At 20.0% G+C, this 27,936-nt stretch overlaps 7 protein-coding genes across 7 annotated transcripts; 2 read left to right on the top strand and 5 right to left on the bottom strand.

Moving 5' to 3' along the window:
* Positions 1-1,367: 1,367 nt before the first annotated feature.
* SRAE_2000503600 (Properdin) lies at positions 1,368-2,438 on the bottom strand (the record flags this gene model as incomplete). Its single annotated transcript, XM_024643994.1, has 3 exons — positions 1,368-1,372; positions 1,430-1,697; positions 1,749-2,438. 3 exons carry the CDS (start codon positions 2,436-2,438, stop codon positions 1,368-1,370), a joined length of 963 nt encoding a protein of 320 aa, XP_024509600.1.
* A 1,365-nt stretch (positions 2,439-3,803) lies between these two features.
* SRAE_2000503500 (Glycosyl transferase, family 25 and Glycosyl transferase, family 14-containing protein) lies at positions 3,804-5,212 on the bottom strand (the record flags this gene model as incomplete). Its single annotated transcript, XM_024643993.1, has 4 exons — positions 3,804-4,369; positions 4,413-4,572; positions 4,614-4,862; positions 4,919-5,212. The coding sequence occupies 4 exons, from the start codon at positions 5,210-5,212 to the stop codon at positions 3,804-3,806; spliced, it is 1,269 nt and encodes a 422-aa protein (XP_024509599.1).
* An 866-nt stretch (positions 5,213-6,078) lies between these two features.
* On the bottom strand, positions 6,079-7,635 carry SRAE_2000503400 (Protein ariadne-1; the record flags this gene model as incomplete). The annotated part of the gene is made up of 2 exons (XM_024643992.1): positions 6,079-7,128; positions 7,168-7,635. The coding sequence occupies 2 exons, from the start codon at positions 7,633-7,635 to the stop codon at positions 6,079-6,081; spliced, it is 1,518 nt and encodes a 505-aa protein (XP_024509598.1).
* Positions 7,636-8,314: 679 nt separating this feature from the next.
* Positions 8,315-8,699, bottom strand: SRAE_2000503300 (60S ribosomal protein L34; the record flags this gene model as incomplete). The annotated part of the gene is made up of 2 exons (XM_024643991.1): positions 8,315-8,497; positions 8,541-8,699. The coding sequence occupies 2 exons, from the start codon at positions 8,697-8,699 to the stop codon at positions 8,315-8,317; spliced, it is 342 nt and encodes a 113-aa protein (XP_024509597.1).
* Positions 8,700-11,691: 2,992 nt separating this feature from the next.
* SRAE_2000503200 (Serine/threonine-protein phosphatase 4 regulatory subunit 3) lies at positions 11,692-15,037 on the top strand (the record flags this gene model as incomplete). Its single annotated transcript, XM_024643990.1, has 4 exons — positions 11,692-12,021; positions 12,067-12,740; positions 12,784-13,757; positions 13,863-15,037. The coding sequence occupies 4 exons, from the start codon at positions 11,692-11,694 to the stop codon at positions 15,035-15,037; spliced, it is 3,153 nt and encodes a 1,050-aa protein (XP_024509596.1).
* Positions 15,038-18,467: 3,430 nt separating this feature from the next.
* Positions 18,468-19,055, bottom strand: SRAE_2000503100 (Hypothetical protein; the record flags this gene model as incomplete). The annotated part of the gene is made up of 1 exon (XM_024643989.1): positions 18,468-19,055. One exon carries the CDS (start codon positions 19,053-19,055, stop codon positions 18,468-18,470), a length of 588 nt encoding a protein of 195 aa, XP_024509595.1.
* Positions 19,056-21,587: 2,532 nt separating this feature from the next.
* Positions 21,588-21,907, top strand: SRAE_2000503000 (Hypothetical protein; the record flags this gene model as incomplete). The annotated part of the gene is made up of 2 exons (XM_024643988.1): positions 21,588-21,704; positions 21,761-21,907. The coding sequence occupies 2 exons, from the start codon at positions 21,588-21,590 to the stop codon at positions 21,905-21,907; spliced, it is 264 nt and encodes an 87-aa protein (XP_024509594.1).
* Positions 21,908-27,936: the final 6,029 nt, after the last annotated feature.

The following is a 27,936-nucleotide window of genomic DNA, read 5'->3' as shown; positions in this document are numbered from 1 at the left end:
TAAGAAGATATAATAGATAAAATAATAAAAAGAATTTCAAATATAAATTTTTTATTTTATGTTAAATTAAATATCTATAATAATTATAATAAATAACAATTTCAAGATTTTTGACCATAAATCTTTGACTATTAAATATAAATTTATATAAATTGCTTTTAATAACTATTATTTTTTATATTTAAATTAACAAAAGTATTTTTAAAATATAATAGTAATGTACTTTTAAAAAAGTAGTTAAAAACAATAGAGCTTTTATCTATCAAATATAACTTTAAATGAATTTTAACGTAACACATTTATAACATTTTTTCAAAAATAAAAAAAATCACTAAATTTTTGAAAAAAAGTTAAACTTTTTTTTTAATAAGTTAAGAATTAACCAAAAAAAAAAAAAGATTTCTATTGAATTTTTAATTCTTAACAACAGATTTTGTCATAAATAAAATATGTCTCATTAAATATAAAACTGTTTTTAACATTTTATATTAAAAAAAAATGTAATTGAGATAATTTGTACCGAGTAATTTGTTATTCTATTAAAAGTGACATTAAGTAAAGGGATTTAAAGTCAAATGTAATAATTCAAAAATTATTTTAATTCCCAAAATAATTACGTCTAATTATATTTTATGTAATTTTATCCATATTTAAGTTAAAAATAAAAAAAATAAAAAAATTTTTTATTTTACACTAAATGGCATATTTTTTTTTGACTTATCTAAATTTATAAATAAGTTATTAAACAAAATTTAGTATTTTTTTAAAAGATAAAGTAATTAATTAATTTCTAAGTATACACTTAAATCTTAATAGTAAATTAAATTAAATTTTTTTTTATTTAAACAATATTAAATAAAAAACTATTTTAAAAAAGTTATAAATAATTTATTTACATAAAGAATAAAAATTTTTACTTGAAAATATGATTTTTAGAAGTTATATTTGTTTAGTCTGACATATATAACTATTTAATAAATTAACTCTTAAAATATATGAAAATTTTTAAAATACAACAAATTATTTTTAAAGTATGACAGTTTTGATAGAAAATAGCTCTCTTCATATATTTAAATATGTTTATCATCATCAACTTTTAAAAGTTATTATTAAAATTGATTATTGTTTATGAATAAATTATAAGTTAAATATAAAATTTTAATAATTTATATTTTTAGAAAAAAAAGTACAATTAAATTTTTTTATATTTTATTTTTATTTACTTTATATATTGAAAATTATACTATTTAATTATATTTTTTACATATATATGACTTTAGATAATTTTTTTAATTACTTGCTACTCGTTATTTTGAAAATTATTTTATGGCATCAAAATCTAAAGGCCTTGTTATATAAAAAATTTTCTAACCTAAAAATAATTATAAATAATTGAATTAAATAAGTTTGTAGAATCATATATACTAACCTATAACACCTCCTACTGTAATTACATCTCCGTTATTGTTGGATGATGTACCACATGTTGTACAAGTTGATGGTGATGGTTGATTTACCAATGGTCCACATGTTGAACATGTTTTTGGAGGTTGATTTACTAATGGTCCACAAGTAGGACATGTTACTGGAGGTTGTGTTGCCGGTGTTTGACATGTACTACATGTTGGTGGATTATTTTGAGGTGGGCAATTTGTATAAGAGCTACAAGTTTCTTGTTGAGTTGTACCACTTTGACACTAAAAAAAAAAGTATATTTAAAAAAAAAGAAGAAGATATTATTTATTTACATTACTGCATAAACATATTCTAATACGCATTCTTTGTCCAATTCCACATTGATTTGAGCAAGTACTCCATTCTTGCCAATTTCCAGGTGTACAACATGCTTGTGTATTACATTGTCTAATTTGTTGACTTTCTCCAGCACATTGACATACTCCACATTTAGTATCACATTTTCTTGTTCTTCTTTGTGTACCTCCACCACATGAAGCACTACATTGAGACCAAGAAGACCAATTTTCCCATGTTGGTGGTGCATCATATTGAATACAATTTTCAATTTCTAAATTATTTCCCTGACAAGATCCTGAAAGACATATTCTAGTTCTTTTTTTAACATATCCTTGATCTGTTTCTTCACATAAACCCCATTCACTCCAACTACTCCATGAATTAACTGTACCACCACAAACATTACATCCATTATTATCTGGAGTACAATGACGTGCCTCTTCATTACCTCCAACACAACCACTACCTATACATTGTCTTGATCTTATTTGTCCATAAGATCCAGAATAATTTTGACATGTACCCCATTCACTCCAATTACTCCATTCTCCAATTAGATTTTGATTTTGTGGTCCACATACATTACATCCAATAACTGTTGGAACAACACCTTGACCAATTGGTGTACCATTAATATATCCAATAAATGAAGACAAAAATATAAGTAAATTAAAATAAATCATAATAAAAAAAGTTTTGTTGATTTTTATATAAATTTAAATAGGATGAAGTTTCAATTTATATAGTGTGATAATTTGAAAAATTGACATATATTAAGTAGAAAATTTACTTTACTTAATGATTCACAAAATTTTTTTTTTTTTATATTTTGTTTATTTATAGATTTTTAAAAAAATTCTCAGGATAGAATAAAATAAGTTAAATTAATCTTTTAACTAATATTTACTAACTTTTATAAGAATTTGGTTTATAATAAAAATAGCCACATTTATTTAATAAAAAGTTATAGTAATAGGTAAAAATATAGTTTACTTAAAAAATCTAGTTAGTCTTCAAACAACGTGGAATATACCTTTATATTTGCACTTTTTAAGATAATTTTAAAGAATGACTCATATTATATAATAATTATGAACACAAAAGTTATTGTATCTTGTAAAATATTACTTTCCTAGTACTGGTCCTAAATTACTCCATATGGTGGAATGTTTTGAGTTAATATTATTAATAAACTTGTTTAATTCTATAAATATTAATTGATCAAATAAAAGCCCATTTTCTTTAAGTGTTTTTACAATATTTTTTGAATTTACCTTCCATTTTCTAGTATTATCTTTAAAAATTGTATTTTTTGATTTTCTAGGAATAGAAAATAAATAAATAAATAAAATAAATATTTATTGGAAATCTTACAAAAACTTGAAATGTAAATTATTTGTAAAAAAAATAGGAATATTAAAAGTTTTTGTAATAAGTAAAACTAAAATGATAATTGTGTATTGTAAACGTATATTCATTTTAGCTGTTAAGAAAAAAAATTTTTTTTCATTATAAATTTATACAATATTTTTATATTACTCATTTATATAAATTTTTTTTTTAATATAATTATTATTATGATATAATAAAATAATTTGTCATCATGTTAATTATTTTAATTTTATTATTTAAAAAGAAACATTATTTCCAATAGGAAAAAAATATTAAATTATTATTTAAAAATATTTATAAATACTTTTATTTTCTTGAAAATAATATTTTTTAATACTTCATATATTATATTTACATCAGAAAAAAAGTACGCTTTTTATTTGATTCAATAAAATAGTTACGTAATTCCGGCTTACTTTCATTTTATAAAAATTAAATAATAAAATAATTTGTTTAGCATATAATATATATGAAATGTCAGTATAAATATACCTAAAGTAAACTTAATAAAAAAAAATACGATATTTAAATGATTTATAAAAAAAAATTTACTTAATTAAATTAATCAAGATTAAATAAAATAAAAAAAAGTAGAAGATTAAATTATTATATTCATTTTTAACATTTTTTTTTAATAAAAAATTAATGTTTAAAAATTATCGGCATTTTATTGGTTTGTTATACTTATTTGTTTTTCCATAAAAAGGTGTACCACGATTACGATATATTAAAGGAATTTGTTTTCTATAAATATTTGAATGCATTTTTTTGTATAAAAATTCTTCCCAACAATAAAATGCTCCATAATCAAATTGTGGTCGTATCCTGTAAGCAATTATATTTGGAGTAGACATTAATTCTGATAAATTTTCTATTCCTAAATCACATATAGAATGATGTAATGAATGTGATTTACATGCTAAAATATCAGATGGATTTAATCTTCTAACATATTTTATTATATCACCATCATTTAAAATTTTTTTTATACATGATGGATCTATTCTATTAGGAACTAAAAGAGGATTATTTAATAATAATGTTGGCCAAACAATTTCATCAACACCATAATAATCTTTATCAGTCATATTAATAAAATTTTCTATTGTTAAATTTTTTATAATATATTCAATGGTTGGTCGAGAGAATGCTGATCCAACAAAACCAACATGAATTTTTATATTTTTTTCCATTAATTTTTTATTTTTTCTTTTTGGATCATCTTTAAAAGTTTATATTAAATATATAAAATTAATAATTTTTACCTTTATGAAAAATTTTTATATTTTTATATGACCATGAAATATTATAATCATATCTTTGCCATTGTGTTGGATGACGATGTAATGTAAATAATGGTTTTTCATTAAAAGTTGTTAATATATCAACAAGTTCTCTATTAGTCTTTATTAATAAATCATCAGTCTGAAAATTTATTTATTATAATTTTTAAATTAGAAAATTACCTGTAAAAGTAAAATATATTTCCAATTTTTATTAATTAATTTTTTCATACATTCATAATGTGATTTAACACCTCCTTTTCCAGAACTATTCATATCATATTGTTTTTCAGCAACATAAACATTATCAAAACAATGTGCTAATTGTTTAACTTTATTTAAAAGTTCAACATTTTTTATATCAACATTAAAACAATAATGATTTTGTGGAGCATATGAAGCTAGTAACATAAGTTCAACAACAGCATAATCCTACAATTCAAATGATTTATTATTTATTTTATATATGTATATTTTTTAAATTATACCTTATGAACATTTCTAGCAAATGCAATTGGAAACTTTTCTTCTTTATTAGAATAAGCTTTAGTAGAATAATAACCACGACTTTTGATATCTTTACAATTCATAGATAAATTTCTTGGAATAAATATTTCTCCATACCTTTTTAATACCATCTTTTTAATATATCCATTTTTATTTTTAAATAAATTATCACATTTTAATTTCATATTATTAGGATTCCATTGAGAATTTAAATTAAATGTACTATTACAAATTACTAGAGTACAGTTATATAAAATTAAAAATATTATAAACATTTTTGTTACTTAATTATGAAAAATAAAAATTAAAGTTATACTTTATATATTTTATAAAAGTTCATGATAATTTCTTATATTTTATAAAAAAAAAAAACTTATTATGTAAAAAAGTGAAATAATTTGTGACCTAAATTTTTGTGACAATATGTTTATACAACCATATTTATAATAATAAAGATGGTATATAAGATAATCTATTTAAATATTTACGACACTGTTAAAATTTAATAAAGGTTAATAATACTTTTAAAAATACTTGAATAATAGTTTAATAGTTATAAATTTAAAATTTACTTTAAAAATTAATTTATAATACTTATGTTCTTGTAATTTGTAATAAATCTATAACTTAAATTGTAAATTTATAAAAATTTTTGTTGTAAATTAAAAAAAAAAGATATCTTATTTTTTATTAAAATTTTTAACAATTCGAAAACATATTTTTGAAAGAAAAAAAATAATTTTCAAATTAAGAAAATAAAATTTTAAGATTAATTAAAATTATTTTTTTTATTAATAATCATGCTAAGTAAACAACATCTTAATTTATTAAACTTATAATCTTCTTTTTTTTTAAATTAAAAAAAAACAATTTATGGACTTTCTACCATCTTGATTAAATTATATAAATCTTATAATTGCTTTAAAACTTGATTTTTTCCATGTTATAATATTTTTTGTGCCCCAGTTATGTAAGGTTTTTATAACTTTAATTTATCAAAAAATAAGTATATTAAAATTAATAATTTATTTTTCACAAAAATCAATTGTCGTATATTAAAAAAAAAGATATGAATAATTTAGTTATGATGAAATTTCACAACAATGTACAAAAAAAAATTCTTTTGGATTATTATAATATATTATATATTAAAAAATTTAACATAATTGTTATTAAAACAATTCTCACATTCTTCAAAAATTATTGATATCGCCTTAAATAGTCCAATTGTTTTGTTAAAAACTTCCCTATTAATATCGTCTTTTTCAAGTGTCATTATATCATGAGCAATAAAATTACATACTGAAGATGCAAAACCTTCTGAAATAGACATTCTACATTCAAGAAGAGTCATATTTAAACTTGGGTCATTGCAAAAAAATAAAAATACGGCAATATTCATAATAAGTCTTCTATGAAATATAAGTAATCTATGAAGCTTATTAAGTCCCTTTTCAAGATACTTTCTCTCACAAATACTTTCAAATGTTTTTAAAATATTTTCTATAAAAATTTTTAAATTTTCATCATGATTCATATTAACTAAGCTATCATGATATTTTGCAAAATATTTTGTATATTTTTCTTCTAAAACAACATCTCTCTCAACAAGCTCCAATTTTTTTAATATTTCTTGATAAACTGATGATTTTGTTATGTTACAATCGTGAGATATATTGTATCCTGGCCATTGCCCTAAACACAACCAACAAAATTCATAACGACATTTCATACATGTCATATGATTGCAACCTTCAAATTTATCAATATCACTTTTACAATTAGGACATGGGCGAGTTTTTTGAACTATAAATTTGATTGTTTCAAGCTCCTCTTTGTTACTTTCAACATGATAATTAATAAATTTTGTAATCATTCCACATTTTAGAGGATAATGAAAATTTTCTGTACACATTTTACAATATAAACCACCACAACCACACTCTATTCCACTAATTATATCTTCTTCAAAACTAATACAATTTCTACATGAACCATTTGGGCATTGAATAATATTATCACTTTCATTAACATATCTTTTAACAATGTTACGAATTAAAATAGTTTTAGCATTCATAAAATTATTTTCCACCTCATTGTCATTTAGTAAATCTTCAATATCGAAATGATTTATCATTAACTTACAATCCGTCTCAATACAAAAAAAATACAGATCATTATTACTAACAATCTAAAAAAAAAAATTTCTAAAGTTTAAATTTAAACATACTTTAGTGGCAATATAATTTTTCCAACAATTTAAACAACATTCATGATTACAATTAAGCTTATAAAGATAATCACTATCACAACATATCTTACATTCATTTATATAGTTATTTTTTATTAAATTTGATTGGCAAAATGCCTCCTCAATATTGATGTCTTCCTGTTCAATAAACACGTCAGGAGTATAATAAAAAATTTGCTCCTGAATATTTTCAATATTCCATCTATATTTTTTTAAAAGATAAAATAAAACTTTTGTTGAAACAGGAAGTATCAAATTCATTAAATTACATATTGAAATCCACTTTTGGTAAACTTCCTCCTCACTTAAAATTTTTATTCCCTCATTATCAGAAAATGAACCTTTAGAAAAACATTTTGAAATTGTTTTTGGAATGTAACTATTGGTATCGGATGAGTATGAATTATTTGATATTTCGCTAGATGAACTAGAGAATGATTCGTCCATTATTAAGATAATAACCTTTTTATCTTTTAAAGTAAATTAAATTTATGATTAATTTAATAATTAAAATAATACATCCGTACTTACAAAATATATGTTAAAAAAATTTACAAACTAAATTATGTACGCTTATTAAAATGCTTGTATTAAAACGATTAACTATAAAACAAAATCTGATATTCAAATGACACAATTTTACTGTATTTTAAAAGATATCTAAAGAAAATGATATACAACTTCACATTCTTTTTACACATTTAAAAGAAAATTTTGATGTATATGTAACAACCGTTTAAAAATAACCATGGAAAAAAAAACATTACAACATTTTAGATTATATAAAGTTAACATCTTTAACATGATAAATGAATATCAAAGTACACTTTTTCTCTGTATGGGTTCCAAAGATTATTTTCAAAACACTTTTTTTTGTTGGTGTTGAAAGTAATAAAGAATATATTGACCTATAATACAACAGGAACAAAATACTATCTACATATCATAAAAAATTTTAAAAAAATATTATTCCTTTGATGTCAATAAAAGGAACTAATATAAAATTTATTGAACTTTATACATAAAGTTTTTAGTGCTAACAAAATTAAAAATCTTAACAATAACAATTTTATTCAACAAAAACAGTCACCCAGAAACATGTTATAACATATAGAATGTTGAATATTTAGTTTTTGGCAGATTCGTTGGCATTCAAAACGCTAGCAACGATCTTTTGTTCTTCAATAAGGAATGCACGAAGAATTCTTTCTTTAACTGCATTAGCACAAAGGTTTCCACCATAAGCACGGGATACGGTCTTGAAGCGTCTGGTAAGTTGAGAAAGCTTACGGGGGCGGACAGCTTTGATCTTAAAAAAAATAATATTAATATAATATTTTTTTAAAACATACTCCTTTAAGTGGAACTCCGGTATCAGCACATTTTGGAACTGATGGGCGTTTGGTTCTATATTTAAGAGCTAAACGACCTCCTGGAGTCTTAATATGAGAAACTTTGTTAGATTTGGTGTTGTAAGCGTGACGGCGTCTATAGGTCAATCTTTGGGCCATTTTTCTAAAATACAAAATATAAATTCAAACAAAAAATTTTTTTTGGCAAAAATTAAAATAAACAAAAAGAAAAATCCTAGTGAATTTAAAATAATATTTAAAATAAATATAATTAATAAAATAAATATTTAACAATTTTTTAGCAAAATAAGGGTAAATTTTTTTTCGATTATAAAAGTGACGTTATCCCAAGTATTATGACATTCGTTTTAAGAATTACAACTTTAGTGAGACGTTTTTATAAACAAAGAAATAGACAGACGTATGTGGTGTTTTAAACAATTCTGTTTAAAAAAAAGTAATATACTTTTTTTTTAAGAAAGATAAAATTAATAAATTTTCATAACGACGTGTGCGGCTAAAATTGTATATCTATATATTATATAGGCAAAACTTGATCTAATAAATACTTTTTTGATTTTCAACGATTTTTAAAAGTTTTCTAAGAAAAGTCATTGTTTTGATTACGAAAAAAAAAATTTTTTTTAAAGGAATTTTATTTTTACACATATTTGATTCTGAGAATTCGAAAAAAAAACACACTTTTTATTTTTAAAGAGAATAAAATCTATAAAAACTAAAGAAAATATTACCATAGATATATCCTTGTAGTGACAATGTATTTTTTCCGGAGAATCTTTAAAATTATATTTCTATCAAATATTAAAATAATTTGTGTAATAATAAAAAATATTATTTTTAAAAATTTCATTGTAACAGAAAAATGTTATTAAATGAAATATAGCTAGAAAGAAATAGATGACATTTCTAAGAATAGAGATAATTAAACTCAAATACCACGGAATTGTAGGATAAACTTTCAAGAACAACATGTTAAGAATTCGCAAAGAGATTTTAACTTTGTAATCTTCTATTTGAAAAATAAAAAACATTTAAATTTAAAAAAGAAATAGCAAAGCAATAAACTGTTAAAAATTTAATTTCAAACTTTTGAAATCACAAGAAAAGTAACTTCATTGTAACCAAAATCTTGAAAAATGGGTAAATCTATTTTAAAAAAAAAAGATTATATATAAAATTTTTTAACTATAATAGTAATGAACATATTGATAAAAACAATTTTCCTCCTGACAGGAAAAATTTTAAAATCTAATTGATAATAAAGAAAAGTAAATAACTTTTATTAAGATGATTATACTAAAATTTTGTATATAGATTCATATTAAAATATGATTTCTAAATCATTTTCAGAAAACATTTCTGAAAAAAAATATCTTTTGAAGATTTAAATCTTGAAACAAAAAAATTTTTTATGTTTCAATCAAATTTTGTGGAAGAAAATTGAAAAGAAACAGTGGCAATACTCTCATTTAATGTAACTTCATGAGAGAGGTATGTGTTACTTTATTGTAACGCAAGGATTCTGGAATCCTTGTTTAATATGTACTTACAAGTATATTTTTAATATAATTGTAATATTAACATTTAATCATCTGTAATATTATCATTAAAATATATATAAATGCATAAATTCATTTTATCTATTTATTCATTTAATATTATTAAGTAAAGAATAAAAATCATAGTTATATATTTTTTTTAAATACATTTGTATAGATGAATCATCTAAAAGATATTTTTTTAAATATAGTAATTTGTGAAAGTTTACATTTTTATAATGTTGTGGATTTGTCACATCTTGTGCAATTAAGATAAAAATTTTTTTTATAGAGTTATGTAACTGATTAATTGAATGGTATATATAATATATTTTTTAAATATTATCTCTTTGGCATTTATTAAATAGTATAAAATATTAAAGTATATTTTATTTTTTAACTAGTAGTTTTTTTAATAACTTAAATTTACAACTACTAGTTATGGAGTTCTTTTATGATTTAAAATTTATCATAAATTATTTTTTAAACAAGACATCATTTATATGTGTATTTAGCTTATCTTCTAAATCTAAAAAACCATCTTTAAGTATCTTTATTATATAAAAAAAAATTATAACAAATATCGTCGTTTAGAAGACTCGCCTCAGGCAAATCAAAAACTTATGTCATTTAGTTGATTTGTGTTTTATTATTTATTAGTGTGGGAATTTTAAATTTAATGACATAAGAAGTACAAAATTGACGTAATTCTTCTTGCTGTATCAAGAATATACATATTTTTACAGGTAAATTTGCAAATATATAACAATATAAATGTACTTTTTATTAAAATTAGTTTTTTAATATTTTTTTTTAAATGATGCAATATATTAAGTGGTATGTTAAAGTTAAAAACTTTATTTTGCCCACAACTATTTAATATATGATATAGTAAATTTATTAAAACTATATAATTATGACATACGCTAATTTTATTTTATCACCTATTATTATTACTTATAAGTGTTAGTATTTACAATGATTAAAGATTACTTCTTTATCACTAATTAATTTGTCAACAAAATAAAATATGCAACTTTGTAAGACATGTCAACAAACAATGTTTAAAAATAAATTCCTTTTTAGTTGATGACCACACATAAAACTATAACAACTAAATGGGTCAAATCGGTGTAATTAAATTGTGTATCATATTTACTAGGAACAATTCACTATCTTTTCCGTACTCTTCTTTCCACAACAACGCGCGCACAACTCAGTGGCAGACTGCGCATATTCTTTATTCATAAAATAATGTTACAAATCAATGTAAATCTGCAATGTATTCTTTTTATAATTTAAAATATTTTTTAAGAATTATGCCATTTTTAAACTTTAGAAGTGTTATTTTTTTTTTTATAAAATAAATATTGTTATCATTATTCCAATCAATTTATATCGATTCCCATTTCTTGAATATTTATAAATATTTAATACACAAATTTATAATTTGTTTTTAGGTGTCTATCACTTTAAACTAAATGATTAAAAAATAATTTATTTATAAGAACTTAACTATAGTGTAACTATACGTAAATATTTAAAGTATCATTTTCCGCTATACAAAACATCTAATACCTTCCAGTTAAGGAATGTCGGAAGGTGAAATAAACAAAGAGGCATTGGTGCAGGGTACCGTTGAAGAAATGGTTGATTCTACTATATCAAAAGAAGATGAAGACAAAGATATAGATAACATTGATTCTGAGTCAACAAATATATCTAATAACATTGAAAATGGTAGTGTAAAAGATGATTGTGAAGCAACTGTTGGAACATCTAATGAAATAGTAGAAAAAGAACCAGATGAATGTGAACAAGAAGGTGAGAGAATAAATGGTAATGTAATTCCAAATGGTGATGGTATTGATCCTTTATGTCCAGATTATATCCCTATACTTGAAGTTATGGATATTGAGAAGGTAATTTAAATTTATCCTATTTTCTTAATCAGTTTAAATTTTTAGAATTCATTTACTCGTGTGAAATTGTATGTACTTTGTGAACAAAAAATATGGACGGATAAAGGTACTGGGCACGTTGCTATACTAGCTCATCCAGAAGAAGAGGATTTAAATTATATTGTTGTAAGGTTAGAACAGGATGACAGAAATGTTTTGCAGAGGAAAATTTTAAAAGATACAAATTATGAAAAACAACAAGATACTTTGGTTGTCTGGGCGGAAGGAGAAAATATTAATTTAGCATTAAGCTTTCAAGAAAAAGATGGATGTGAACAAACATGGGCTAACATTGTTAAGGCTCAAGGTCGTAATCCTATGGAGGTAGAAGCTGAATTGAGAGCATTAGAAGCAAGAGATAACAGTAGTTTAAATTCTTCTGGTGTTAATGGAAGTTCTATCGCTGGCGATGACATTGAACTTCCTCCTTGTAATCTTGGTAGTTTAAATCATTTTGAAACATTGTTGTCTAATTCACTAAGTACACCGGTTCAGCGGGAAAGAATGGCTATTGCAATTGAAGAATCTAGTTATATAAAGCAATTATGTGGAATATTTCAATTAGCTGAAAATATGGAGCATACTGATAAATTAATTATTTTTGGTAAAATTGTAAAAGGATTATTTATGTTAAACAGAAGACCTATTGTTGTTGAAATGTTGGATACTCAGTATGTAAAGTATGTTTTAATATTTTTATAAAATAAATATAAATCTTTCTAGGGATATTGTTGGAATGTTTGAATATGATTGCTCTTATGGGGAACAAAAAAATCACAGAGAATTTTTATGGAAAAAATCAAATTTTAAAGAAATAATTCCTATAAATAATGAAGATGTTAAAAGACTTATTCGGCGATCATATATTTTACAATATATATTAGATGTTTGTATGCCACCACCATCAATGTTTGAAGATAATTTAACTTTTCAAGCAACAAAATATCAATTATATATTCGGGTAAAAATTGTCTGTTCACTTATTGATGATAAAATTTTAATGAAAGAGCTTTTTACTCTATTGCAAGATCCTATAATTGAGGAACAGAAACGTTTGGAGTTAATGAATTTTTTAAAAGAATTTTGTTCATTGGCTAGAACTTTACCTGACTACATGGCTCAGTCTCCGGCTGGTTGTGATTTTCCTTCAAAAGGTAAAGAACAATTTTTTTCAACCTTAGTTGAATACAACTTTTTTAATATCATTCCGGTGTGTCTTAAATCAACTATTTCGGCAACAAGAAGTATAACAATAGAATTATTAAATTACTTTTTAGAAAATAATTCTAAATTAGTTAGAGATTTTATGTATAAGGATATAGAAGATAAACTTTCTAAAAATGACAAAGAAGGAATGATAATAAATATGATTATTTCACATATTTTTACGGATAAAGATGCAGAGCTTTATAACGCTAATCAGTGTTTGTCTGTGATAAGAGCACTTGTAGAATGTTCGTTGCAAAGTCATCCATTGGTTGGGGGATTTTTCAATCATTGTTTACCCGTGTTATGTCAACCCCTAAGTGACAATCTTTCAAATGGAAAAATTATTAAAGAAAATTATTATATTGCAAACAAAATGACGTTAATTATTAATTTTTTTACTTTCTGTATTGAACAGCATGGACCAACAGTGATTCGTTTAAATCCTGCAATAAGTACTATAATAATTAATGCCGGCTTTTATATTCGAAGTAAATATCATTGGCTAAGCTTAACAGCACTAAGACTATTTAAGAAATTAATCACACCAAAACATTTAACTTATCAAACTATTATAAAGAAAAATAACATTTTAGATCTCATTGTTAAGACTTTCGAAGAGAATGGACCACGGTATAATCTATTAAATTCAGCTATCTTAGACTTTTATGAGCATATTGCCGAAGAAAAAATGACTGATTTAATAACAATAACAGTAGAAAAGCACTTTGATGCTTTTAAAAATATTGGATATGTTAAAACATTTAGGAAAATTTTAGCTGCTTATGGTGATCAAATGAATTCTAGAACAACTTCTGGTTCTAGTACGGACAGTACAAGTATGATTTCTATGACACGAAATTTAATGAATCCCCAATGGAGGAAAGAACAAGACATGGAATCTGATGAGCAATACTTTGACAAGGATGACGACGAATTGGAAGATTCTGAGAGCGATGAGACGGAGACTAGTGATGAGAAGAATACTAAAGTAGATGAATTTCATGAATCTATTTCTAAATTTTCTGACAAATGTTCATCTGATGAGATTTCACCTGTTTTTTCAGGAGGTGCAGTTGAACCATTAAAAGGGCATGGCATAACATTTAAATTTGAACGTAAAATTATGGATAAGAAAGAATCAAATGGTGATGAATATTCTGAAGGTGATGAAGTAAATAATTATAAAATATCACTTGTTAAATACGATGACTCTGATGAGGATGACTATGATGGACCATGGGAAGGATCACAAAAGGTTTCGTCTATTGAAAAAAGCATTAATGAAATTGATGACAAAGACGAATCAACAAAAGAAAATTATTCTGAAACTTTGGAAAATGAAAGCCATTCTAAAGGAGTTAATGTTGAAATTTCTTTGGAAAACAATGGTGTTTCCTGTTCATCTGAAAGTATTTCTCTAGATTCCGAGTCCGAAATAAAGTCAACTATTGATGAAGTGGTTGGAGTAAGTGAAGAAAGTAACAACATTGTAAATGAAAATTTAGAAAAAGGTTCATCTGAGACTTTTAGATCAATTACTCCTGAAGGACAGAAAAGACGTCGCTCTGACACTAGAGATGACTTTTTATCATCTATCAATGATAATGATAATGAGGATTCTTCAGAAAATGTGTTAGAAACTGTTGATGAACATTCATCACCTGTTAAAAAACGTTGTCGCCTTGATGAGGGAGATAATAATACACAATCTGATGCAAATGCCAATCCAACTACTTCTCATTCAGCATCACCTACAGCAACAGTTTAGAAAAAATATCTATTATATATACTGTTTCAAATAATGTATGAAAACTGTTTGCAAAAATATCCAATACAAATGTACACTTGTAATAATTATGTTATGCGTTTATTACTTTTGTAAAGTTTTATTTTTATATGTGCCTCTGGCTGTTTTATTTTTAAATTTTTTCTTTTTTATTTCCGTTGAATATTCTCTATAGATTGGATTTCACGTATCTCTCAAAAATGTACTTATAAGTTTTTTTATGCAGAATAGTTTCAAATTAAAAGATAATCATAAACTTCTGTATTTTAATAATTTAAATTCATTTACTTAAATCGAATTTGGTACTATTTTATTTTATCCCTTTTCAAATATAATTAATAAAGGGTATTTTATAACTTTTTAAAGGGGATCAAGAACATATTATATAAAAGAAATTAATGTTTTTGATAATATTTTATATAAAAAATACTTCTTTTTTGCTATAAAATAAATATTTTAAATAAAAACTGTTTTTATTATAGATGCATTTATAGAAATTTTTTAAATCTAAAAAGTTAGTAGTTAAAATAAATTAAAAATTTATTTAAACTAAAATTAAATAAAGATTGAGTTAACAATGATAACTAAAATAATAGTTAAAAAGTTGATATTCATAATGGAAAAATGATTAAAAAAATTAGATTTTTTTTTTATTAATTTGAGTTAAAATTATTTTTTAAGTACAAATACTTTGCTTATATACAAATCCATCAATTACACAACAAACATGTAGAAATAAAGACTATTATAAATACTTATAAAAGGACAATTTTATCAATAAAATACATCTTTCTATGACAAGATAAATTTATGTCAATTATTCTTCTTATGAAAGATTTTGAATCGTCTTCATATAAAAAAAACTTTGTAGAATTTTAATTTATAAAAAAATAACAATATTCTTTTATAGATTTGTGTTAGATATGAAAAAAAAAGTCAAATAGTTTTGTTTAAAACTATCATTATTTTTTTTCTCATATTACTTATCATAATAATACAAACATTTTACTAAACAAAAAATTATTTGAAATAAAACCAATTTTTTTATATTTTTTTCTTTATAAAGTAGCAATAATTTAAAAAAAAGTATTTGATAATCAATATAAAATTTGTGATAATTAAAAAAAAGTTATAATAATTTATTTAATAGAAAGTTTTTAATAATATTTTATTATTATTGATAAGAGGCAGGTAAACTTTTATAGCATAAAAATAAAAATTATAAGGTATTTGATATTTTATTTAAAAGTACTTTTTAATTGAATTAATTTTAATTTTTCACAAATTAATTTATGAAGCATGACACAATTATCACAAATTAAAAATATTTTGTTAAAATTTTTCAAGCACATAGATTAATTTCTACAAATAAAGAATATGATAATAACTTTTAAAAATACTACAAATAGTAAAAGAAAAATCGATGAAGCTGTTATTTTTAAAATTACAAATAAGAATCTGTGGTAGAATTGACCCATAACTTGATGATATCGAGAAAAAAAAATTAATATTAAGTGATAATGAAACCTTGTTTATCAAAAAGACATGCTATTGTATAAAGATTTTACTTTTTCAACAATGTTTAAAAGAAAGTAATTTTTTATGGAAAAATATAAATAGAATAAAACCACAAATTTTTATTAAAAATTTGGTAAACAAAAGGTTATTCCATTTAAAACTAGTATAAATTTTATTAAAATATTAAATTATAAAAAAAAATTTATTTTTTTATATGTTAGATAAACTTTCTTTTATTTTTAATTATTTTGAAGCTTTATGTTATAATAAAAATACAATTCACATTGCAATTTATTTTTTATTCTTAAAATAGAAATGTATAATTGGTTGGTAGAATATAATTGATAAATTATGTAATAGAAATTTTCTAATTGCTTAAAATTAATTTATGAACAAGTATTAGGAAACAATTTTTAAACGTTAAAAACAATAAAGTCAATAATCAAAATTTTTCATAGACATAGTGTTAACTTATTATGACATTTGTTTATCAATATTACACCATCATTTAACATCACTAAAGTATTCTTTGATTCCAAAACCAATTAATCAAATATTAATAGTTATGAGAAATTCAACTGTAAATATTTTTTAAAAAGACAAGAAATATTTGTTTATGAAAATTAAATATAATATTGTTTTAGAAACTATATATCAAGTATAAAAAAATAAATAATTATCAAATTTTGTAACCACTATTGGAATGATAAATTTAAAACTTATCTATTTGTTATTTAAATAAGATTTCCCTTTTTCCTTCTTCATAACTAATTGTTTATAAAAATGATTGAAAAGTTCCATTTTTATATATTGACCAAGAAAATTAAATGAAGAAAATAAAATATTTTACAACATTTATTTAACTAAATTTCAAGAAACTTTTCTATTTGATATGTTTAATACTACTATGATTAAAGTAATAGTACAAAAAAAAAGTTTTATTACAATGATAATTTATAAAAAAAAATAAAAATTTATTATACCATTTTTTAAAAATATAAATTTTGAGAAAATCTTAAAAATATGTTACTACTTCTATCCTATTACAAGAAATTTTAAACTTAACATTAAAATTTAAAATTTTCACAATGGCTTATAAAAATGTTGTGATTAATATTTTATTTATAATGTTTTGGTTAAAATTAAATATTATATTTTATGGATTATCTTAAATAATAACTTTTTATAAAGTTAAAATAATAAAATACTTTTAAATTTATAAAATAGTTGTTAAGATAGATGGTGAGTTTACATAATACTTTGCCTTTTTTTTTTAATATATGTTAAGAAAGAGATTTATAAAATTATTTTCCCCATTTTTATTATTTTATTTAATTCTTTTAAATTTTATAGATGATTAAAAATTTAGAAAATTTATTTTATTGATATTAACCTTTTTTTAAATATTTTATATAATTACATTTTAAAAAGATTTATAATTTTGTTTTTAGGTTAATTTTATTAAACTTTTACTATTTAAGTATAATCAAATATCATATAAATAATTAATTGTCGTTAGAAAAGTATTACTAAATTATCATTATTAAGAAAAGAAATTTAGTTAATAATATATTAATATTTTGATATTATATTATATATTTTTGAATAAATTTTTAAGTTCATATGGATTACTTTTTAACTAAATATATTTATTTTTTCTCATAAATTTTTAACTACAAATTAATTTTTTTTAAGAAATATAAATATATGAAATTTAATATGATATGTATTTTCAATAAATAGTAATAATTAAAAAAATTTTTTATTAAAAATTTAAGAACAAAGGTATTTATTATTATATATTGTCAGGTACATAATATATTAATTTAAAATATTAGTTTTGTTTATTAATTAAAATAATCATTTATATTAGAATTTATATGTTAATATATATTTAAATTTCATTTTTAATATTATTTTCATCATGATATTTTGGAGGTGTCAAGCTTGGTGGAGCTTTTGTAGTAGAATTTTTAAGTTCACTTTCACAAATTAAAGATTTTTTTCTACATGCTACTGTTGTATTTCTTACTTTTAAATCAATTCGACATATTATAATTGATGCCACAATTAATATACTGTAGAATATAGCAAAAATTACCACAAACCATAATTTAAATCTTCCAAAAATAAGATTATTCTGATAATTTGTTGAAATATCTGAAATAATTGGAATTGGTAATGTAGTTTGTTCTACTAAATTTGTAATATTAAAAATCTTATTATGTTTTTGGCTTGTATTAATGTATTGCTTTTCAGGAATTGTTTCTATTCTACTTTTATTATTTTCTATATCAAATAAATCTTTTTTTAGACGAGAATTGTTTGATATTACATATTTTGATGGAATATATATATCTTTAAAAACATCTCTTGAAACATTATTCTTTTTATTGTTAAAATGTACATTTTTTTTAGTTACAACCTTGTCATTCTTTTTTGTGGTTTTTTTGGTAAAAGAATAAATATCGTCAGATATCATTTAATCAAAAATAAGTATTTTCTTTCGTTTATTTTTTTATAACATAAAAATTTACCCATTAAAATATAAATAATAAATTTTGAATATTTATGTTTTATGGCAATTTTTTTTTAAAATTTGATTAACGTTTTTTAGAATATTATATTATTAAAAATTATTAATGTTTTATTTATTATTCTATACAAAAATATTTAGAAAAAAAAAAATTAATAAAAAAAAAATTTCTTAAAAATGATATCACTATTATAATAAAAATTACAACAATTTCTTTTTATTCTAAAATCTATTTTAAACATTTTAATCATTAATTATATAAGCATAAACTTAATTATAGTACAATTTAATTATAAAATTTTCTTATTGTTATTAAATTTTAATTAAGAAAAATCTACAATATTGTTTTAAAAAAAAATATGTGTTATAATATACGTCACTTATATTTAAGTAAAGACAATTTTAAATAAAACTCTCTCGAGTCTTATCAATTTTGTAAGAGAATAAACTTTATTTTTAAAAATAGAAATAACAAATAAAAGCATGTATGTTGAAACAAAGATTGTTTTAAATTTTCTTAATGCTTTACTTTAAATTAGACGGGTATAAAATATAAAAAGTGTAATTTGTCAAATAAGATTTCTTGTTACAATGAAATTCAATTGTGTAAGTAATTTAAAATATCAAAATTAGAAAAATTGGGATATCTACTTTTTTTTTTTTTTTTAAAACATCATTTTACAAATATAATATTAGAAAGACTCATTGTTACAAGATTAAAAAATATTTTGCACATATACGCCTATTTTTTGACAATCTTTTAAAATAATTTTGCAGATAAACTATATTTTAAAAAAAAAAAAAAATATTTTATTTATAATAAAATAAAAATTGTAAATCTTTTTAATATCATTATATTAACATATGTAAAAAAAGTTAATGAGAATATAAATTTTTATTAAAATTAGATACGGTATTTTTTTTTATCTTAATTAAATACCAATTCAAAAAAAAATTTTATAATATGTATATATTACCTAACTAAGTTTTCATGTAAAAATGATAAAAAAAATAGTAACATACTTTGTATAAATTTTATTTTTTTTGTTTAGTAATTTATTATTAAGATATAACTTTAAAAAAAAATTTTCTTTTTATCTACAAAATCTTTATATTACAAATATATAAACTTTTAAAAATTATGCTTTATATAGTTAAAAATTTGAGATATGTTGTAAGATAATATTATAATAGTATGTTATAAACCAATATTTCTCAAAAAAAATTTTTTTTTATTTATAAATTAATATAAATTTTTATAAAAATAAATATAAATATTATATATTTTAAATTAATTTATTAATATCAAGATGATTTTAAATATTTTTTTTTGTTGTTGAATCATAAAATATTTTATGATAATAGTAACATTAAATTTGTAATCTTTAAAATACATAAAATTATTGTAGTATCTTACATTCCATTATCAAAACAATTTTTAATTTAAGTAATGGATTTTTCATTTAGTTAAAAATCAGTATTATTTCTTTTTTAAAATAAGAATTCATATATTTTAATTATTTGGTACAATAGTTCAATCTATTTAATTATTCTCAAAGACTGTTTTATGTGTAATTTTGTTTTTAAAAAAAAACATTTAATTTACCTTAAAAAAATTTTTTTTTTTAATAATATTTTATGCCTATTAAGTAACAATCATTAATCATTGTGTAGAGGTGAAAATTAGATGTATATGAAATAAAAACAAATAAATAGTCTTTTTTTTTATAACTTTATTGACAAGATGTAAAAGCAATGAGTACCAAATTTTTTTTTAATAAAATTTTTAAGTTTTTAAATGCTTTTCATAAAATATTTTTATTTTGAATTTTATTATTTATTTATTTTTAATTTTACTTAAAATATAATTTTAAAGCGATTATTAATATGTGACTTTTGTTCCTTCTATGAAAAAGATTAATTTTAAATTAAGTAGAATGTTAAATATTTACTATAAAAAAAATGATTATATTTTTTTAAACTCTTTGATACCTAATATATTATTTTTAATGTTTTTTATTCTATTTAAATGATAATTTAATATATATTTAATTTTTTTTTTTTTAAAATAAAGTAATAATGTTAATGTATATAATAAATTTTTAAGAGGTCATAATCTTATAAATTATTAGTTTTAGTGACAAGAAACTTTTAATAATACCTTATTATACACTAAGTACGTTTAAATATACGTATAATTATGATCTTCCTAAGGTTTCATAGATGTTAATAAAAAATTTCTTTCTATTTTTTAATTATAAATTAAAAATTTTATGTATAAATAAATTTTAAAATTATAAACACTTTTATCTTGTCATTTTTTTTTTTAATTTTTAAATATATATAAATAAAAAAGTATTTTAAAAACATTTTAGGTTGATTATGTATTTCGCCAAAATATTTTTTCTTGTTACTTGTAGTATTTTTCTTGTAACACATTTAATTTCTGCTGATTCTAATAATTTTGATAGAAACTTTATGCATTTTGGAAAAAGAGAAATCCAAGATATGAATCGTCAATTTATGAGTTTTGGTAAAAGAAATTTAGATCAATTTAATCGTCATTTCTTAAATTTTGGAAAAAGGGAAGATGAAGTAAGTTAAATATACAATTAATAAAATATTAAATATTATGAAAATATAATTTTTAGTTTGATAGAAATTTTATGCATTTTGGAAAAAGATATTATCCAACAAATTATATGAAACCAGCAAAAAAAGATTTTGATCGTGAATTTATGCATTTTGGAAAGCGTGCTGATCAATTTGGTAGACAATTTATGCTATTTGGAAAATGAGAAGAAGAAAAAAAAAAACTGACTAATTCATCTATACATTAAACACTATAATTCAGATCTCTTTAATCAAAATATTGGTACTCAACAATTAAAGTAAAAAAAAATATTTTTTTGTTTATAATTTTAAATTATATTACTAAAGATTTTCTTTTGCTAACAAATTATGCTTTTTCATGTCATATATGTAAAAAATTTTAAATTCAAAATAAAAATAATAGTAAAAGTTTTTTTTTTCTAACTATAATTAATATTTTGAATGAAAAATTACCTACAATATATTGTTAGTTAACATCTATTTTATATGCAAATTATTTTTGCTCTATTAATCATTGTTACTATAATCCAATCATATTTTGTTTTTATTTAATATTTGAAAGAATATTTAATGATAACAAAATCATTTATAAAAATTATTTTATATAAAAATATAATAATTTTTAATTTTAACAAATAAAATTGAATTATAAAATTAATTAATTTTTTTTTTACAAACAAAATACTTTATTGGACTTTTAATGATGTCATTTGACATAATCGTTCTTAATAAAACTTTTATATTTTATGTTAATAAAAAAATTATTTTATTAATAATTTTTTTTTAATTTTTTAATTATTTAATGAAACTTTATATATACAAGATCAATTATTTTTTAATACATGAATTAACATTTTAAATAATAAAAATTGTAAAATAATTTATAGTTTTATAAAATAAGAAATATTAATTAAATTGTTTAGTGAATCTTTTTCACATATTAACCTGACATTCGATATCAGATACCATCAATAAAATAAACAATAATTACATATTTACTCAATTTATGTTGAATAAATTAAATAAACACCGACATCCTTATATGCATATATATATATATATAAATTATATATAATAAATTAAAAACTTTATAAAACTTGTTGTTTGTTGTAGTATTATTATTATATCTAATCTTGAAATCCTCATTTAATCAAAGAATTACTTTTACATTGACCAAAATTTTTTTTTTTCTTTTTTATTTTAATAACATACAATTTAACTATTTATCCTTGATACTTAATAATAAAAAGTGAACGAAATTTTCAAGGACACACTAAAACCGCCTATAACAATTGTATAAAATGAAGTTTTATTAAAGTAATACAATCATTACTTTTTAATTATTATACTATACTAAAAGATAGAAAAACAGTTTATTTTAAGATAATCGTTATTATTAAAATGAATAATTTGACAGCTCACATCCATTTTATATACAAAAATTCAATATTTGTATAAAATATAAAGTTACACAGTTATGGGCGTTAATAATTTTATTCTATTTGTGTAAAATCTATACATTTTATAAACATTTACAAAATACAAAATCGTGAAAAAAAAATTTTTATAATTTAATTCATTGATTTGTCCCAATGATACAGATTGTTATAATACACATCATTTTTAAAATGACTCACTTTTTAAACTTTCTCTTATTATAAAGGTAAAATATATTAATAAATTTTTTTTTTTATTTATTAAACGAAACATCACAAAACAGTATAGTCATTGTATATAAAAATGTACATTATTTTAAGGTTACTTTTTCTATTCATTTTATCTAATCTTAAAGTAATGTTATACTTTTTATCGTTTAACAGATAAAATAACATCATTTAACTGTAAAATAAATACATTACCTATATATTTTTCTAAGCATTAAAATGAAAAGTATTTCAAAATTTTTTGTAATTCTTTACTATTTAAATTATTATTTATTTTAACATCCACGTCAACACATATATTAACATTTTTAATTTTGTGATTATAAATCAAAATACTTGTAATAATATTATTAGTTCTTTTTAGTTATGAAATCATCTGGATTTTAAAAACCTATATTGATTGTGGTAAAGTTACCTAATTCACTTATTGTACATACATTAATTAGAAGAAAATAAAAAAATTGGAAAGAAGAAAAAAAAAAGTGAATAATTGTTGTAAGAAGATTAGATGATATGTGCCATATTGCCTATAAAGTCATATACATTCCATAACTACTTTTGAAGTTTTGTTATCATGAAGATCATTGACACTAGAATCTTCTTATCTCAATTATAAAAAAAAAATTTTCGAAAAAAAAAGATAATTTTATGAAACGAAACTATGCGACTATTATTACTATTATTTTTGTAAATTATTTTATGAAATATGGATGCCTATTCACCAACGTGCCTTACATGTATATACAATTATTATAATTAAAAAAAAAAATAAAATAATAACCTTTTTATATTGAAAAAAAAAAAAATTATACGTAAATTATCATATTACATTATGAAATAATTGACAATAATTTGTATCGAATCTTCACAATTTTATTTTTATAACCTTCTTTTTAATATCATTTTTATACAATAATATTAAAAAATTCAAAATAAAATTGTGATTATTATATTGTATAACTATTTATTATAAGATTTTTTTTAATAATTATTTTTTTTTTTTGAATTTTCAATAATTTAATTAAAATTTTTTAATGTTAATATTTTTAAAATATTCTTTAAAAAAAAAAAGAGGAATTTTTTATATAATAAAAAAAAACTTTTTTTTTAAATTTTATAAACAAGTTTTTTTTTTTTAATATTGCTATACTCTTAAGAATAAATATAGACTACTCCTGTTTTCCTTTTATTTTTCTATTATATGTGTATGAAACTTTAAATATTTTATATTTGGTCTCAGTTAGTGCAACTTGGACCAAACGACAATACAACACCATATTGTAACTCTTTATAAATATTAAAAAGCTTTCAAGTATATCAAAGGTTATTTAGCTATGGACTTAATAAGTTGATGCCATTTCTATTTTACATCATTCAAAAAAAAAAAAAAAGAATTTTTTAATTTTATATTACAGTTGCAAAAAATGTTTTATGATAAATATTATTTTATCATATATTTATATAAATATATATATTTACCTAATATAGAAAATGTTTTAAGTATGTTATTTCATTTAGAAATTACATTAAAAATATTTTTAGTATATTTATAATATTATTATAAATGTTAATGCTTAGAAAAATGTACTAGATAAAAACAAAATTAAAACAACATGAAAGAACTTTTTTTAATAACTAACACTTTAGTTGTTTTAAAATTATATTTAATATTCAAAATTTACGTTAAATGTTTAAATTATTGTTTTCTTTTTTCTTTTTTTTTTTAATTGAATAATACAAATAATAATGTTATTTTTAATGAAAAATAATTTATTCATATAAATATTTCAATATATTTACCTTACAATTGTATAAATTAAGAATCATATTATTTCTTATTTTCCTTGGATTACTCAAGTGTATATTTAAGAATATATTACAAATATCATCAGTAAACCAACGTTTTACAATTATATTATCTTTTTAGCTTGATGTTTCCTTAATTTAATCTTTCTTTACTTTTTACAATATTTTTATAGTATTTATGTAATAAATTTATATTAAAAAAATAACTTTTATTTTTAGAAATATTTAACAATAGTGATTAATCGGTAAAAATCTTAACTTTTAATAAGCTTACCCTGATAATACTATATATGTTATTTAGATTACCAAGTTTCATTCAATTTAATATTTCTTATTTAAAATATAATCTCTACTCTTCTTTCAATTAGCTTTGTTTATGCCCGTTTAAATTTCTTAATGCACCATTTCTCTATTCAAAATAATATATATATATATATATATTTTAACAAATATAGACATTCTAAAATATCATCTTAGCTTGTGGCATTTTGCACTTGCTTTTTGAGCATTATCTGACTGATAATTTTACTTACTATTATTTATATATTTATCTAAAAATGACTTATAATATAAGTATATATATATATTATATATATATTAAACTATATATTAACATAAGATAAATATAATCACTATTTATTTTGTTACCTTTTGTCTATGTAATTAATATTTTATTTAAAGTACTTGATCAGATATTACAACATTTGGTATTCTTAATCATTTCATTTATTTAAAAATTTTCATAACATTTGTTATATTTTTTTATTTTGTTTATAAAGACATGATATATGAAAATGATCGATTTGATAAATCACTAATAAAAATAAATCAAATAATAGTTAAAATTATAATAATAATTTTTTTTTTTATTTTTAGCTTTTACTTTTTTATTTATTTATTAGTATATTTATATATATTAGTTTTTGTAAATATTTTATATACTTATATTTAGTGTAATGATAATTTTTGTTTAGTATAAAATAAATGGATATTAATAATATGATTTATAAAAATAATATTATTATATTAGTATTATTACCTTTTCTTATTATCAATACAAGAATTTATAATAGAAGCTCATTTTCAATTCATAAAGTGTTGTTGTTGTTTTTTTTTTTAAAGCCAATATCATGATATTATCATATATTAATTGTTATTTATTTGATATAAAATAGTTTATTTCTCAATTTTCTTTTTCTATTTTTTATTTAAAGAAAAATAACATATTTTTCCAATTACAATTACTTTCAAAGTGTTTCTAATTTTTTACACATTTTTTTTTTCTCATATATTATAATCATAATATTCATCTTAAAAAGACGATTGAATTTTAGAATAACTAAATTTTACATAAACTTACTTTACGACATTTTTAAAAAGTAAAATAAGTATTTTCTTAAATAATTTGTACTTTTATGGTACATTTTTTTGTATAATTCATATTTTTTAAACTATAAGTACTTATAAAAGCTACTTTCATTGATTCTTTTGTATTTAAATATTATTATTTTTTTTTTAAAAAAAAAATAATTTCATTTTTTAGTATATTACTTTTCAATATATTTCATTTTTAGATATAATACTAAAATAATACTTTTTATAATATAATTTTTATAAATATATATGAAAAAATAAATCAATTGTACCTTTAATCTGTTTATTGTGAAAAATTTTTTTTTCACATTATTTTTACCCAACTAATAATTAATTAACTACTCTTAATGAATCTTGATATTTTTAGTGAATTTAATTTTTTTTTTATTATTAATCTTTTTTTTTTTTTAATTTTCACTGATTCAAAGATTCATATTAATGAGAAAAATATATATATATATATATTTGATGTAAACATTTTTGAATTAAATATTCTTAGAGTTATATTAGATATTGTGTAAAAATAATATTGTTTATAAATAATATATTAATTGTTTTTTTTTTTCACATTAAATAGATATTCTTCTATTTCTATAATAATGTGTTAATTTTCTAGGACTGCTATTTAAAATATAAATAAAAACGGTATATTGATGTCATAAAACATTTCCTAATATTTCTTATTTATTTTATTTAAAAATAATTGTTTTTTTTTTTATTATTATTATTATTAAAATAATGCTTTTATTTATATGTTGGATTAATTAAATATATTTGTATAATTTAATTTATTTATAATAACAAAAAATATATGTGTGACAAAATGTAGATAAATTAAATATTCTTTTTCATTATTTTGACATTTAGTTAGTTGTATAATTTGAATGTTGAGACCTCTTGTTATTTAGTAAATGATTAAACTTGAGATAAAAATTGTTTTATTTAGAAAAAGCTTCTTTTTTTTTTTTTTATTTTAAATATTTTCTTTTTACTTTGATTGTCCATTTTTCCAAAAGATAGTATGATACAGCCTTACTCTGATAACAACGGCTATTTTTACTGCCCCTATCATCACCTATATATATTGTTAAACTAATATGTCTTTGACCTTGGATTAATCAATTGTCATTTGTAGACTCTCCACTGTATTCACTTTGCCTGCGCAAAGATAGAACAAACTTATGAAGAAAAAGTTACAACTTTGATTGCATAGGTAATTTTCATCCTAATATCTCTTTTATATTATACATTACTAACCTTACACCACACATGATGTAAAAGAAAATGTAAAAAGAAATTATTATATATTATTTTCCTATTTAAAATCACCTTTTTTTTTTTCATTAGAATATTTTTTATTTTTACATGAG

The sequence above is a fragment of the Strongyloides ratti genome, assembly GCF_001040885.1.
Source record: "Strongyloides ratti genome assembly S_ratti_ED321, chromosome : 2".
Taxonomy (NCBI): Eukaryota; Metazoa; Nematoda; class Chromadorea; order Rhabditida; family Strongyloididae; genus Strongyloides; species Strongyloides ratti.
Note: the sequence above shows the minus strand (reverse complement) of the source record. Positions and strands in the feature narration are given on the sequence as shown.